Genomic DNA, 13936 nt, shown 5'->3' on the forward strand with positions numbered 1-13936 from the left:
ACCAGACCACTGCTCTCTAACCACAGACTGCAGCAGGGAGAGTGCCTCATTGCAAGGACTGCCACTGCTCCTTCTTCACTTTCCAGCAACCACATCTGCTGACTGCCAGGACTTAAAAATATTTTTCTTCTCAGAGGTCCTCTGCTTAGCAATGTTTATTCTCCAAAACAGAAAGCCTACCGAGATCCATTTGGAGCATAGCTGAAATTCGGGGGCACCTCTGCTTTCTCCTGACAGAGTTTAAATAGCTACAGAACAGATGGCATAAACGTGTCTTGAAAGAAGAGCAGCTTTACTCTTCTTTTTTGCTTTTTCCTAGTGTCTGTTTTTGTTTTTCCAAAACATTTATAGGTCAAACGAGGGTGGGGGAGGAGGAGGGAAGGTGAAAAACACATTTTAGAGCCTACCATAAAACAGTATCCGAGCAGCACAGCAACAGACGCAGTGCTCTGCCATGAGGCAGCCTACCTCAGGGCTGCCTTTCTCGTCTGGAGCTGACTAGAAGGGCAGGCTCTCCAGTCTGTGGGATAATGGGTGGCCAGGAAAGCTCTACATTTGTGACAACTTAGAAAGCTGATGGAATTTTACAGGAAGGTTCTCATGTTTCTTTTAAATCTTTAAAATCGTATCTACAAGCAGAGCGCCCACTCTCTGAATGGTGATGTTGGTTGGACATTGCAGCAGGGAGAGTATTCTCATTAAGTCCTTTTGCGGCTATTGTTTCAAGAGAGATCTGTGGTGGGTTACATCCATGCTTCAACGTGTTCAACATCTGCCTTGAGATATCTCCCCTTTGGCCACCAAGAAAGTACAGCAAGAATGGACTGTGCTGGGATGATTTAACCAAACTCCCATCTTCCTTTGGCAAAAATTGGGTCAATGAACCAAGCAAGGAATTAGCAGTCTCTTAAGGAGATGGATAATTTGCTGACAAAATTACTAAATAACACCTTATCAAAGGCTGCTTGCTTTAGATCTATAAAATGAGGGCTGCCACTGCATATAGGAAATATGACAGAGATCCTCAGAGGCCGGGTCCACTAATGGCTTTAAATGAGGCATAAGACTCAAGTTTGATCTCTGAGAACTGACAGTCACAACTAATTCCACACATAGTGCTCTGTGTGCTCGACATCCAGGAAGTCCAGGCTCTGCACATTCAGCATTCATCAATAGGCAGCACGTGACATTTCATTAAGAATTCGGTGCTATTGCAGTTTTCAGCTGTTAGGACGTTTATGAGGTATTACAAAACAGAAGCACTTACATACAGTTTGAAACTCAGCAGACATAATCCAAGGCATGAATGTGGGATTTTCTTCTGCCTTATCCCCCTTCCTCACCAAAAGAAGTGGAATCACAAAATTAACGTCACTGATACACTGGGGAAAAAAAAAATGAAAAGAAAAAAATCCTGTTCATGAATTATCTTAAAAGCCAAACTGTGCAAATGATTTCTAGGCTCTCTGCTGTTCTCTCTTGCTTTGCTGTTGCTTTAAAAAAAATACTAGGTCTATATTAAAGAAACAATAATACAAAATACTCATTTAACGAGGACCTATGGGAATAACAACAGGCAGAGAGGTATTGCAAATAAGACTCTGCAGGGAGCCCTGGAGATGTTCCTCTTTCTGGGGAGACTTGTTGCCCTTTTCATCAATGGAAATGCAGTAGAAATTTGCAGTTGCTCATATATATAAAGGTAAGTTTCTCCTTGCAAATTTGCAGGGCAATGGGATGGCCAAACAACAGGCTGAAGAAAAGGAAACAGCAGATGGCATGCTCGTAAGGAAGCAGTACAAAGTGCTCTTTAGACTTCTTATAAAGGACAAAAGAAAGAACTCAAACCCAAAGATGTCAGGCATCAGCAATAGTAAACACAGAGTATCTGGGGTATTAAAAAATATTCTCATTTATCCACTACTCCTGACATTTCTCTCAATCCCAGGGGTTTGCTGGAGCATGCTTGTTCTGACTGGATGGCTGCCAGAAGACATTCAGTGTTGCAGTTCTTTGTTTATCACAAAACCATGCTCCTTGCTGGTAACATTTTACAACTCTTACCACACTGTTCAATCCAGCTACAACTGTCCAAATCTCGTCTTCTCTCAAACAGAGGAGGTCAGAAGGAAAAGAAAGCCCACTCTATGTATCCATTGCAGTTAGCCAGTTTAGCAAATATAATCATTAAGCAGGGATTCAGTTTTATCAACCTGTAGGTTTAGCAAATCCCCCAGCATTTCAGCACAGCAGGAAAGAAGCGATCAGAATTCAATCTATTTCTCCTGATTTTTTTAAATCATCACTCTGGATTCCTAGGGTGGGCTTTGGTGGGGGTCTGAACTGCAACCTTTTTCGTTGTTTTTATTTCTTTATCCCACCAAGATTTAAGAATTCTTCCCTATGTACAATGAGCAACTAAAAACAGGAGTTACAGAAATACAGGTTTCTACACTCCAGTGCTTGAAAACAGCAGCCTTGGGGTATTACAGAGCCTGTCTTAGTCAATATGCTTTCAAATTTCAAAATAAAACCTTCCCAAAAGCAAAGCTTATTACTTCAGATGTTCTTTAAGAATTGTGCAGACCAGCCAGGTCTCAAGAAACAAACACCTAAGTGTAAAGTCCACCACTATTCAAGAAAGTGTTTAAGCTTGTCCTACCGAATCCCTTCAGCTTCCTCGGATTTAATGCTTTAGTGCTTTCTCAGCATATTCTCCTGAGTTATGTCCCAAATACTGCAAGACATCCCTTAAGCAAATCTTTGAAAACATCTGTGACCATTATTCCAAACAGTTTAAGCAAGAAATTACTCATTTGCAGTTCAATCAGCAAAGTGGCCATGCTTGGGAACTGAGTTCCTTTTTACCTTCAGTCAGCCACACACCTCTGCTATGTGACACCCTGTTTTGAAAGTACTGTAAAACCCCAATGATTCAGACCTCGTCAGTGCCTGCAGGCTCTACAGGGCAATGCTTCCAAAACTGATCAGCGCAGTGACAATACACAAATAATTTTGTATATTACAAAATACACATATTTTGTAATTCCCAAGGTGATAGGCAGGTAAATAACCTTCACATGAAACTCAGGTTTCTTATTTCTCTGGTTTACTCCATCTGAAAACCAAGCCAGGAAGCTACAGACCCCTAACCTAATCTTACTAGATCTTTTGAGTGCAATAGCAGTGTCAAATAACCACTTCTTTTTTCAGCTTTTCAGATCTAATAGGTTCAATACATCCTGTCTTTAGTTGCTTGGCATTCATTAAATGTTGTCAACTTCATTATTTGACTTAGGACATAACAACTGCTTTTTGTACGTTCAGTCAACACACATGCAAATAAAACAAGTTTTTACTTTAAACAACATGATGCATCTGCACATACCAAGAACTCAAGGCTTTGCTCTTTTATCCCAGCTTCTTCCTGATGAATTCCTGTTCAGCTTGTATATCTGAGTCCTGAGCTTCAGTGATGATTCAGCACCCTAAAAAATTTCTGCACACCCATCAAGTTTTTCAGTTAGGTGGAAAGCAGCACTTCTGAAATAGGCTGATTCCCAGCTCAAAGGTGTTGAAGAAAAAGCAAGATCTGGAGCTTCACTGCCATCCTAGAGATTCAATTTGACAGAAATGACATATGCAGGCCACTGTAAAACATGCCCAGGAAATGTTTTTGCACACACTGATCTAAATTTCCAGGCTACTGCCTAATTGTTTGCTCATTTCCAGGTGTCTTTCTCCTTCTGCACCCTTTCTTCACACCTTCAAACCAGTTCAGGCCAAGTCTGTATGCGGTCGCCTTCAAGCTTTCAGGAGTGCTTTATGCAGCTCTGTTTTGAAAGACCTCCGCTTGAACTTACAGACCTCTGATAAAATAAAAGGCATCTGGCTGTTCCCGTTTGGGTGGTTATCCCAGTCCGAACCCCAGAAGAGATGTCATCTGTGAGTTCCATCCAACAGCAGTGCAAGTCAGTTTGCAGTAGATAGCACAGAGGGGGCTGCAACTCATCCCGTATGAAATAGATAGCAATACTTAGGCTTCATGCTACTAATCTATCTCAGCACCTCATCATCCCAGGACCATACAATACATGACCATACCAAGATGTAAGAGCCTAAGGCCCTATTACTAATCCTCTTGGCCTCTCCCTACTACTTGTGAGCATGTGCTATGTGCATACCCTCCCCAAGCATGGAAATACGTTCCTGTGGTCGTAAGTGTAGGCATTCCATGCATGCCCAGGAGTCCCCTTTCATCCCCATACTTAGGTGCTTCAGTGTAACATAGATGAGGAGAGTGAAAATGGACTTGTGTAGATCTGTAGGGGACTGTGGGATGGATAGGGGGAATAGGAAGTATTTTCTTCTGGATGTGGATCTTACCTAATCCCTACGAATTGCCTTTGCATGCTCAGGAACGTGCTTAGCACAAACGTTACAGGAATTATAAAGAACTAAAATTAAAATGTAATGAAGCACAAGGAAATACTTTAAAAATGCATTTTCTGAACATTTATTAAGCATTAAATTTCACTGAACTTGAAAGGTAATTTTTTCATTAGAGATGCTTGGGGCAACTTAAGGAATGGTTGTGAAATCATTCAACTTGAGGATAAAGCAAGCAGCTTTGCTTGTTGACACAAGCCTACATGAGGTAAAGTGACAAAGAGAAAGAACACAACAGCCCAAGCTGTCAGGCCTACGGACAGTGTACAGCACCAGAAAGGTCACCAACATGCTGTAAATCCATTGCAGCATTTCCAGACAATGTTGTCCTACTGAAACTCTTGCACTAAAATCTTTACCTTCAGGGCAGGCAGATTCTTCAGCAGCCTCCCAGATGATGCTGGGACTCATTTGCTGTCATGTAGCTTCTTCCCTCCCTCTCCCTGCACCTATAGAAAATGTCTGGAAAAAACAAATCTGAAGCCAAGCTTTCTGTGTAACTCAAATAGGGAAGTATTTCAATTCCAATATTTACTTCAGATGTGTTCACTTGACATACGAATGTCTCCTGCAGTACTTATGCAAGTGACTCATGCCAGCAGGGCATGTTGCCTGGGGGCAGTTTAGCTGTGGATGATGTGTACAGCCCCTCTCTATGACTGGGAAGAGGCAAGGTCCTCTGCTACATGGCATTGCTGTGAAAAGATTCAGGGAACATAGAGTACAATACATACTTAAGGCCTCCATACATCCCTCACCTCCATGAGTGAAAAGTTCACTTAAAACTTCTAAGTAAGTCTCCTGTTTAAAACTGGAAAAAAGAGAACAAAAGTTTTGTGGCTCAATTGTCATCAGCTACAGTTCTGTATTCCAAAGTGATTAAAACATGAACAACCTTTTACTATTTACCACAACCCACACTTGACACTTTGCCTTACAAGTGTTCTTTTGAAGATGCTGCCATTTTTAGTTAATGGCAAAGTAAAAGAGGTACCATAATTCACTGGATATAATTCTTTTCCCGCTAATGTTTTATTCAGACTGAGCTTCATTAATAAAGATGAAACTCTGGACTCATGATTGCTCCATGTTTACAAAACATCCAGTCTCCTTTACATCTTGGTTAAGCATGAACAATCACTGAACACAAGATTTCCTAAAAAAATACCACATACCAAAATTGCATATTTTGAATTTTTAAAATTCACTAAACAAAATTTCACAGAGTGAACCCTAAAGTCTGTTTGCCAGCAAAGCACAAGCCAAAAATGGAAGTTGGGGCCCTCTAGAAAAGAAAATTAAGCCAGACCCCAACACAAATCCTTCCCATTAAACGAGCAAATAAATACACATTCATACAGAGTAATTTGCTCTAAAAATGCAGGTGCTTGAGTAGTTACCCACAAGTTTTAACATAAATTTTGATTGCTCAAATAGCACTGTGTCATAGTAAGTTTCTTTCTTTTTTCGTGGAACTGGGCAGTGATTTCTTAATGGACACCAGAGAACACAACGTAGCCCAGAACATGACGCTTTTGATACAAGTCCAAATGCATTTTTCCACAGAGAAAAATTACAAAGATAAGGCTGTAAAAAAAAAAAAAAAAAGTAAGTTAGAGGTGTATGTAGCAGTATCACATTTTTAAATGTCAGGTACTGGACCAAGGAATGGGACAGACTGCACTGCATTTTTAAAGTAGTATGACTATCGACATACTCAAGAAACATTTTAACACTGTACATTACAACGAACTATTTAGTTCACTTCTACACAAGTCAGCAATAAAGCTAGGTGATCCAACATGACATGGCAGCTGCAAATTTAAAATGATAGTCACAGTCTAAAGCCAGAGCGAAAACATCTCTGGAACCCCTAGTTATAAAACGGGATGAAGGTACACACCATGCGTGCACACGCAGGCAAAAATCTTGAGGTTTTACTTATTGCTCTTACAGAAGGCTGTGAGCAGGCAAATGTCTGGATCAGAAATTAGGTCAAACATGCATTTCAGCAGGCAAGAAAAGTACAGGAAATTCATATTAATGAAACAATGTACTGTGATAATACAGGATGGTATTCTGCCTAATATAATACTTATGTCATTAATACCGGATAAACTCCAGGTCTGCCTGTTGCATAATGTGTTATGCAGTGTAGTATTTTAACCTAATTTCTGATTCCTCTTTCATACTGCACCCTCCCATGGAGGGACAGAAGGGGTGCTTTTCAAGACAGCCATTCTTTGCAACACCAGAGAAACCTTGGTTTCAAGAGCTTCAGGCAGGCAGGTACAGCCAGAAGGAGGTTAACAGTATCAGCACTGTAGCTCCAGGGCCTGCTCTTTGACTGCCTCATGGTCATTGCAAGTTGGATAAGCTGGTGAGAAATGCATCAGTGCTGTTCTCAGAGCATTTTCCAGCTACGCCATACGCCCCCTGGTATTCCTAGCAATTGCTACAGGGGATAAGGCAGTAGAGAGTTGAGTCCCATATCTGGTCACTTCCTCAAGTCTCAGAAAGGCAAGAATTTTTTTGTGAACTGGCTTTCATTTACACAATAAACAGCGTAGTGTGGATGTCATAAAAATCTGGCTTCCTACTAGCAACATGAGACTAGCACTTTCACAATACACATTTGGCAATACCTGTTGTTCCCTACTGCAACCAAATTAAACATGCTGTGGAGAGGTGTCCATGTAATTACAATACTTGTAAGCCAAGTTCAAGGCATACTGCACATGGGCCTTGCACAGAAAAGGCATTGAATGTGTTATCTGAGGATCCTTTTTTTTTTCTTTTTTTGCTGTGCTATGCATACATTGACAGTAGATAAAAATCAGCACAATGGTTCCTCTCCATACATGAACCAACACACACCGTAACAGTTAAGCACCAAATAGGCTGTTCTTCAGTTGACAGGAATCAAGGAAGAAAATTGTAGTTTGGGAACAGGGAGGGGAAGGAATCCAGCATGAAGATAGAGGTATGTTCCTGACAGAAGTCCTAGCTAGGAATGTTTATTGTGAACCAGCAACTGGATTTTGTGATATAAGCAGGAAACCACCGACGTCTACAGGGGCAATTTGAGCACCGCATGCTCAAAATTACATTCTCTAGTGTTGTAATACGACACCGAGCAATCTCTAATTAATTACTAGAAAGAGCAGTAGGTAAATGACAAGAGGTCATGCTTCAGGGAGGTTACACTTCGTACTTGCAAAAAGCAGCAGTTCAAATCAATAGATTTTTCTGTCTTATGAAAGGTCTGTCATATGCCCCTCGATCCAATCCCTAAATCTCACACAAATTTCAGCTTTGCCAAATACCAAAATTCACACTGAGCTCTATTTTACTTACAGACTATCGGGACTGGTTAGAGCAAGGCGCTACTGCAGCAAAGGTTCAGGAATTTGGCTCTTTCCAGGACGTGAACTGCAAATGACTGGGGTTTCATGACACTCATGGGTGGAGGGAGACAATTCCTGTGGGTTTTTTTTTCAAATCTGTCTTTACGAACACCAACATTTATAACACTGAAATGTGGGAAATGGCTCCAGTATGCTCACCCAGATACTTTGACACCAGGACAGCTACAGTGATGTAGGAGGGCAGCCCACCCAGTAGAGGGTTAGGTTGACATGGGTACTCCTCCTGGCTATTGTCACAGCCTCTTACTACATAATTGCGTATAAAGGTCCTTGGCTTGTTGGGATGGTGAGGCTTCCTTAGGGGAAATGCTCTGTCACACTATCCATGGGTACACAGTTGCGTCTCCTACGAAAGAGGGAGGCAAAATAGATCCGAATGCTTTAAAAACAATTAGGAAAACCTAAGCTTTAGAAGGAGAAACAGAACAATCTGCTATCACAACTTTTCAGGAGAAGTCCTAGGACTTCTTATGACCTATTTCTTCACTAATAGCTCCTTCAAATAGAAGATGCTTGAAGTGCCACTTCCCTGGAGCTGAAAAAAAAATCGGCGAAAAAAAAAGAGGCAAAAAACACACACCACAGAACAAAATGATTGCTTGCAAAACATTTCCATTTAAAAACTATTGTACAACTCCCTAACTCGGTTTAATTAGTGTGCAGTTTAAAACATACAAAATGCTTTACCAGCTAAGTGACTTCTTGGTTTTACAAGTCTCATTCCCTCCCCCCATTAAAAAATAATGCATGTGTGGACTGGTATTGAACACCTTGTACAGAGTCACGCACCAATTCTCTTTTAATTCTACATGGAGCAGTTTTGATTTTAATCTACCGTGTTTAGAGTAGAGCTCATTCCATGTACTTTACAGTATAACCAGCTACATAGATGTCTTTAATCTCGTAACATAATTAAAAATAAAAAAAAAAAAATCACTGTACTTTGCAGTCCCTTTGATAAATGATTATGGTGATGCATGCAGCCCTCCTCAGTGCCGCTGCTGCCAGACACGAGACGTGATTTTCTCTGCACGCTGCCGACAGGCCTGACGCCACACTGACGGGGGCTGTGGCTGGGCTGGCACACTGCTGCCCCGATTCTGCAGTCATTGGGCAAAGCTGCGCTGAATTGTCTCACTCCATACCACCACCACCACTGACCCAACCCCCAGGGAACACACACCCCTGCCCGCCTCAGCCGCAGGAGATCACTGTGAAGCGCTTGGAAATGCACGACATGTTGTGGAGGACGATGCCCAGGAGAAAGACTAGGACACAGGCCACCAGGATCACAGTGCAAACCCCCGACCAGGTGGAGCTTTTCACAACGCCTCTCCGGTCCGGCTCCTCTGTTCCCGCCTCAGCGGGAAGGCCACCCTGTAGTGGCTGCTGCTCCGGTGGGATTGTCACCACCGCCAGAGACTTCTGCTGGCTGCCAGGCAGGAGGCGGCAGCCAATGTCTCCAGGCAGTAGTGCCCTCTCTTTGGAGAGAGGCAAGGGCAGCATGTAGCACCCATTGCTGGGGAGTTTGATGAAGACAGGGGTGTGCTCGGAGGTGTGGGGGATTGCAATGACGGCGATCACCTCGGGGTCATCAGGCAGCTGCGACACAGAGTACCCCGGTGGCAGCTTGGTGATCCCACGGCACCAGGGGCAACGCAGGTCCTTCTGGCTGGTCCTCATCTGCTGCAGGCACACCGAGCAGCACGTGTGCTTGCAGTCCAGCAGCTTGGGCCGCCGGCGCGGGCTGTAGTAGTTGAAGCAAATCTGGCACTCCAGCAGAGAGTCCTGGGACAGGGTCTCCATGGTGGCTGGCACAGGGCAGCACAGCAGCTCTCACCCTGTGACAAGACTCAGGTCAAGTCTCACACAAGACAAGTCTCACAGCCACGGAGCAGCTGCTGACTTCCTCCTGCTTCTCCTCAGGATGGCGTCTGCCTTCCTGCTGCTGCTTCTTCTCAGGGCAGCACCAGGCAGTGGCTATGGAGAGGGCAGGAAAACCTCAGGCCTGAACCTTCCAGTACCTGAGACAAACAGATAAACATGAAGGAATAGGTTACTTACAGGAACCAGCAGGAACAAGAGTCCAGCTAAGGGCGGAATGGAAACTAGTGCTGACCTTGTAACCTGGAAACAAATTTGCCACCCTTAGCAAGAAAACACCTTCCCACTGGCTTCACCAAACTGCCCAGTGGCAAACCTTCAGGCCAGCCACCACTAGGTCTCCATTTACAGCTATAAAATCTCTACCAGTCCACCAGTCACCGTTATATTTATACCCGTAACAGGGGAAGCTGTAGTTCACTAAGCAGGTCCTTCAGCATCTGCCTCCTGTCATATTTTGCAGGACCTGCACCTTAACTATTGTTCTCATGTAATCCTTTAAACCCCTGAGGATTTTTAGCTATTTGGCTCAACCTCTAAGTCTGTATGAAAGGTTGGGAAATTAAAAATATGTGAAATGGATGCATTTCCACAGGCTCCTGAACTTACTCCTGTGCATGAATAAGCAACCAAGTAACTACACTGAAACACTCACATTTGCTCACAATGAAAAGGAATGGCATAATTTTCAGTCAAATTAATTTCTTGCCTGGTTACACAAGCAGCTTGTTCAACATGGCCCTTCTCACTGATGAAAGCTTCACTCAAGACAAAAGGCTCTGTTTAGACCCAGAACCATCAAATATCATGGACAACAATCTGTTAATGCACTAAATTAAAGGCAAATTGTTACTAACCTTGCTCTGAACTATTCACTATATAGGAATTCTTTGCATTTCCCACTTAATACTTACAGCTATGCAAAAAATGGCAGCTGTGTTGACTTTCACAGTGAGCTGTTTAGCTTTGTTTAATTTTGGTTACTCCAACATGTGATAAATATGAATGGGTAACAGTTTTACAACTTTTTACATTGCCTGCCTAGCTGTGCTTGAAGAAATATCAGCCTGAATTTGCACCCAGATAATACAATAAGGAAAACACAAAATATTTGCACAGTGAACTTTGATCTTCTCTTATTGCAGTGTTATTTGCAAAATAGAGTTAACACCTGAGGACCACAGCTGTCAGAGGTTCTCTTCCTTTCCATACAATTATTTCTTGCTCTTCCCTCCGGTTCATAGCAACTAGGTTGTGACATGCTAACCAATGGGTGACATTAGTACAATGGAAATAACAATAGTTCAAGAACAAAAGGCAGGCACAGATGTGCAGTTTGCAATGCAGGACAGCCTTCTGGACCACAGTGTCCCACACATCCTGCTTCTGGCAGCTACTGGTATTTGAGTAGGGAAAACAAAATACACGTCATCTCTTCAGATGCTAACAACTGATATCACTGACATTGGCAGAACTAGCCCTGCTGTAGGTTTTGTAACAGCAGCAAGTTTTGGCTCACAAGGCACTTCAACAAACACGCAGTGACACTCCTGACTCATGAGAGAGAAGGCAGGAGCTCATGAAATGTGGTCAATGGCTGCAGGGGAAAATGGCACATGCCAGCCACCCAAACAGCACTTTTGGTATGCTTTGCCTGAATGCAGCACAGAGACCACTGCTGAGAGGTAGAGACTGATGTGAGCATGAAGCCAGCATGGGTCCTTGTGGTGCCTGCCCTGCGCCAACACAGTATTACACATGGCATTAACAAATACTCTAGTGCAGAGGGAGCCTAACTCTGCCACAGAAGGCACTATGAGTTCACCACCCGCATGCAGGCCATACTGAGGGAAAGTGGAAGAAAATGCATAGAAGCTTTATCTTCTTCATCCCCTCCTTCCCATTACTGTCTTCACATCCCTAAAGTACAGGAAGGCACAACAGAAGACTGGCTGAAAGGGTCTTTAAACAGCTAGCGTGTAACTGAGAGAAAAATGGCACAGACAGCTATCCACACTGCTAGGCAATTCATGGCTGAAAAACATTAACAGACAAAGGCCAGATTAGAAATTAGGCATAGGAACTCAGGAATGAACCACCAAAGCTATCAAATCCAGGTCTCAGCCACAAGCTGAGTTTACATTTTGCACAGAAGTATCCATACAAAATCCTCAGTTATGCACTGCCCAAGCCAAACTTCAGCTCGGACATTACAGGACACAAATTTGATCTGCTGTATCTGCAAAGATGTTAAAAAATAAAAAAAAAAAATTAAAAAAGGCTCCAATGCAAATACAGAAGGAAAGGCTTACATTTAAAGACAAAGTTGAGGTACTCCTCCAGATGTAAATCAGTATGCCTGCATAGAAGCTCTGCCCTCCACATTTTGGATGTCAGTGCACTGAACTGCTGAAGTTCTCTGACCTCATTTATCTGTCACCTACAACCATCTCTCTCCATTTACAATGTTAAAGGTAAACCAGTTTCCACTGATGCGAACCTGATTGGATTCAAGATAATTTTTCTGACTGCATGTCCTTGTCCAAGAGTCATATATTCGTGTTCTATCAAGCCCCTCATCCCTGCCCCACTGACATCCTTACAGCAGAAGATCAGTGCTCCTCTCTGGAGATATTCAAAACCCACCTGGACGCGTCCCTGTGTAACCTGCTCTAGGTGGCCCTGCCTTGACAGGGGGGTTGGACTAAATGTTCTCTAGAGGTCACTTCCAACCCTAATGATTCTGTGATTCTGTGAGAAGAGCTGAAGAATAAAACAAGAATCACCCCCAGGCAAAGAGTGCCCTAAGAGGAAAAAGAAGGAAATCCATCTCAACAAGATCTCAGCTGGCTGGAACACTAAGTTATGCTGCAAAGCATTTCTCTAGGAGGCTAAAGTTTTAAAGTATTAGCACAATCCACATGAAGAAGAGGGAAACAATGGAGCCAAATTAAAAGGTTAAGATAGGGCTTACCACCTACATGACATACATTGTTCAGATATGTGTGGATATATCTGCAGAAGCTGTAAATACAGTGACAACCCTACTTTGACCTGGTGCTGAATAAAGGAAATAGTCATTTCCAACTGTGTGTCTTCAAGTTACACTTGTTTTCTTCACCCACCCCTTCTCTTCCCCCCCCCCACCCCCCAAAACTATAAACATTATTTCAAGTCACAAAGTTACATTCTGCATATACTTACAGAGAATTATAACATTCTTACTTTCCCAAAACATATCAAATAATGATCAGACATATATTTTGACATATCAGTTGTAACAACTAGTAAACTGAGAGGTTAGTATGACTCCTTCCAAATATGTTTAAAGACAAAGAGTAGCCACAGCCATCTAACCCCTTGTCCTTTGATGACATTGCCTTGTTCAAAGGTTGGACAGCTTCATGGGTACAGTGCAACTTTATTCCCAACCACACTTGAAGTCCCAGAACCCTCCTGCACTCTGCCACAGCTCAGCTTGGGGATAAAAGAAAATCAAGCTATTATGTACAGTCCAAGCTAAACTGCATAATATCTATTTAATTCATTTCACAGTACATAGGTAGGAAGGAAAAAGCCATGGGAGCTCTCTCAGTACTCTTCTACTGCTTCAGTAACTATGCGAAGAGGAGCAGACCTCCTCTTGGACAGAGGACTGAACTCTCAACACTCCCACCAGTTGGAGGTACTGAGCTGTCACAGGTGAACACCTCACTCAAAGCTTACTCAGACTTCACTCTTCTTGGCACTCTGAGCATGAAGACCAAGAGCATTAGCCAAAAATACTGTCTTGTCATGTTTTGCTCTTGTCATCCATTGATGCCCAAGGGGAGTGAGGAGACTGTTGACAGGAAAATGGGGAAAAAAATAAGAAGACTATCAGGGTTATCTGTAGGGCTCTGCAAGAGAGACAGCATATATGTATGTGTGGAGAGGGGAATGCATGTGGAAAGGAGGGTTGGGAACTATGACAGGGAAGCTATACACACAGCCAGAGAAAACTGCAACTGTGAGTAGTGACTCTGCCTGGCACAAACCTCACAGAAACTGGAAGTTCTACAGGGCTGAGATCTATCTAGTGACTCAAATGAAGATTAACTGGGTATAAAAATACACAAGCTCCAAAACTCAAGTGTCAGGGTTGACAGTGGCCAGCAAGAGATTTACAAGTGGTT

The 13936-nt window shown here is 42.8% G+C and overlaps 1 protein-coding gene across 3 annotated transcripts in view; it reads right to left on the bottom strand.

The window, feature by feature from the left end:
* Window positions 1–4503: 4503 nt before the first annotated feature.
* RNF152 (ring finger protein 152) overlaps window positions 4504–13936 on the bottom strand; it is a 45835-nt gene continuing 36402 nt past the window's right edge. For all 3 annotated transcript variants that reach the window (XM_062617708.1, XM_062617706.1, XM_062617707.1), the window contains exon 2: window positions 4504–9901. In XM_062617708.1, the coding sequence (XP_062473692.1) occupies window positions 9072–9683 (612 nt within the window). In that variant the 5' untranslated portion in view covers window positions 9684–9901 and the 3' untranslated portion in view covers window positions 4504–9071. The remainder of the gene's footprint in view (window positions 9902–13936) is intronic.

This window comes from Pezoporus occidentalis, unplaced genomic scaffold, assembly GCF_034315485.1.
Source record: "Pezoporus occidentalis ecotype Australia unplaced genomic scaffold, CSIRO_AGI_Poc_V1 ctg2, whole genome shotgun sequence".
Classification (NCBI taxonomy): Eukaryota; Metazoa; Chordata; class Aves; order Psittaciformes; family Psittacidae; genus Pezoporus; species Pezoporus occidentalis.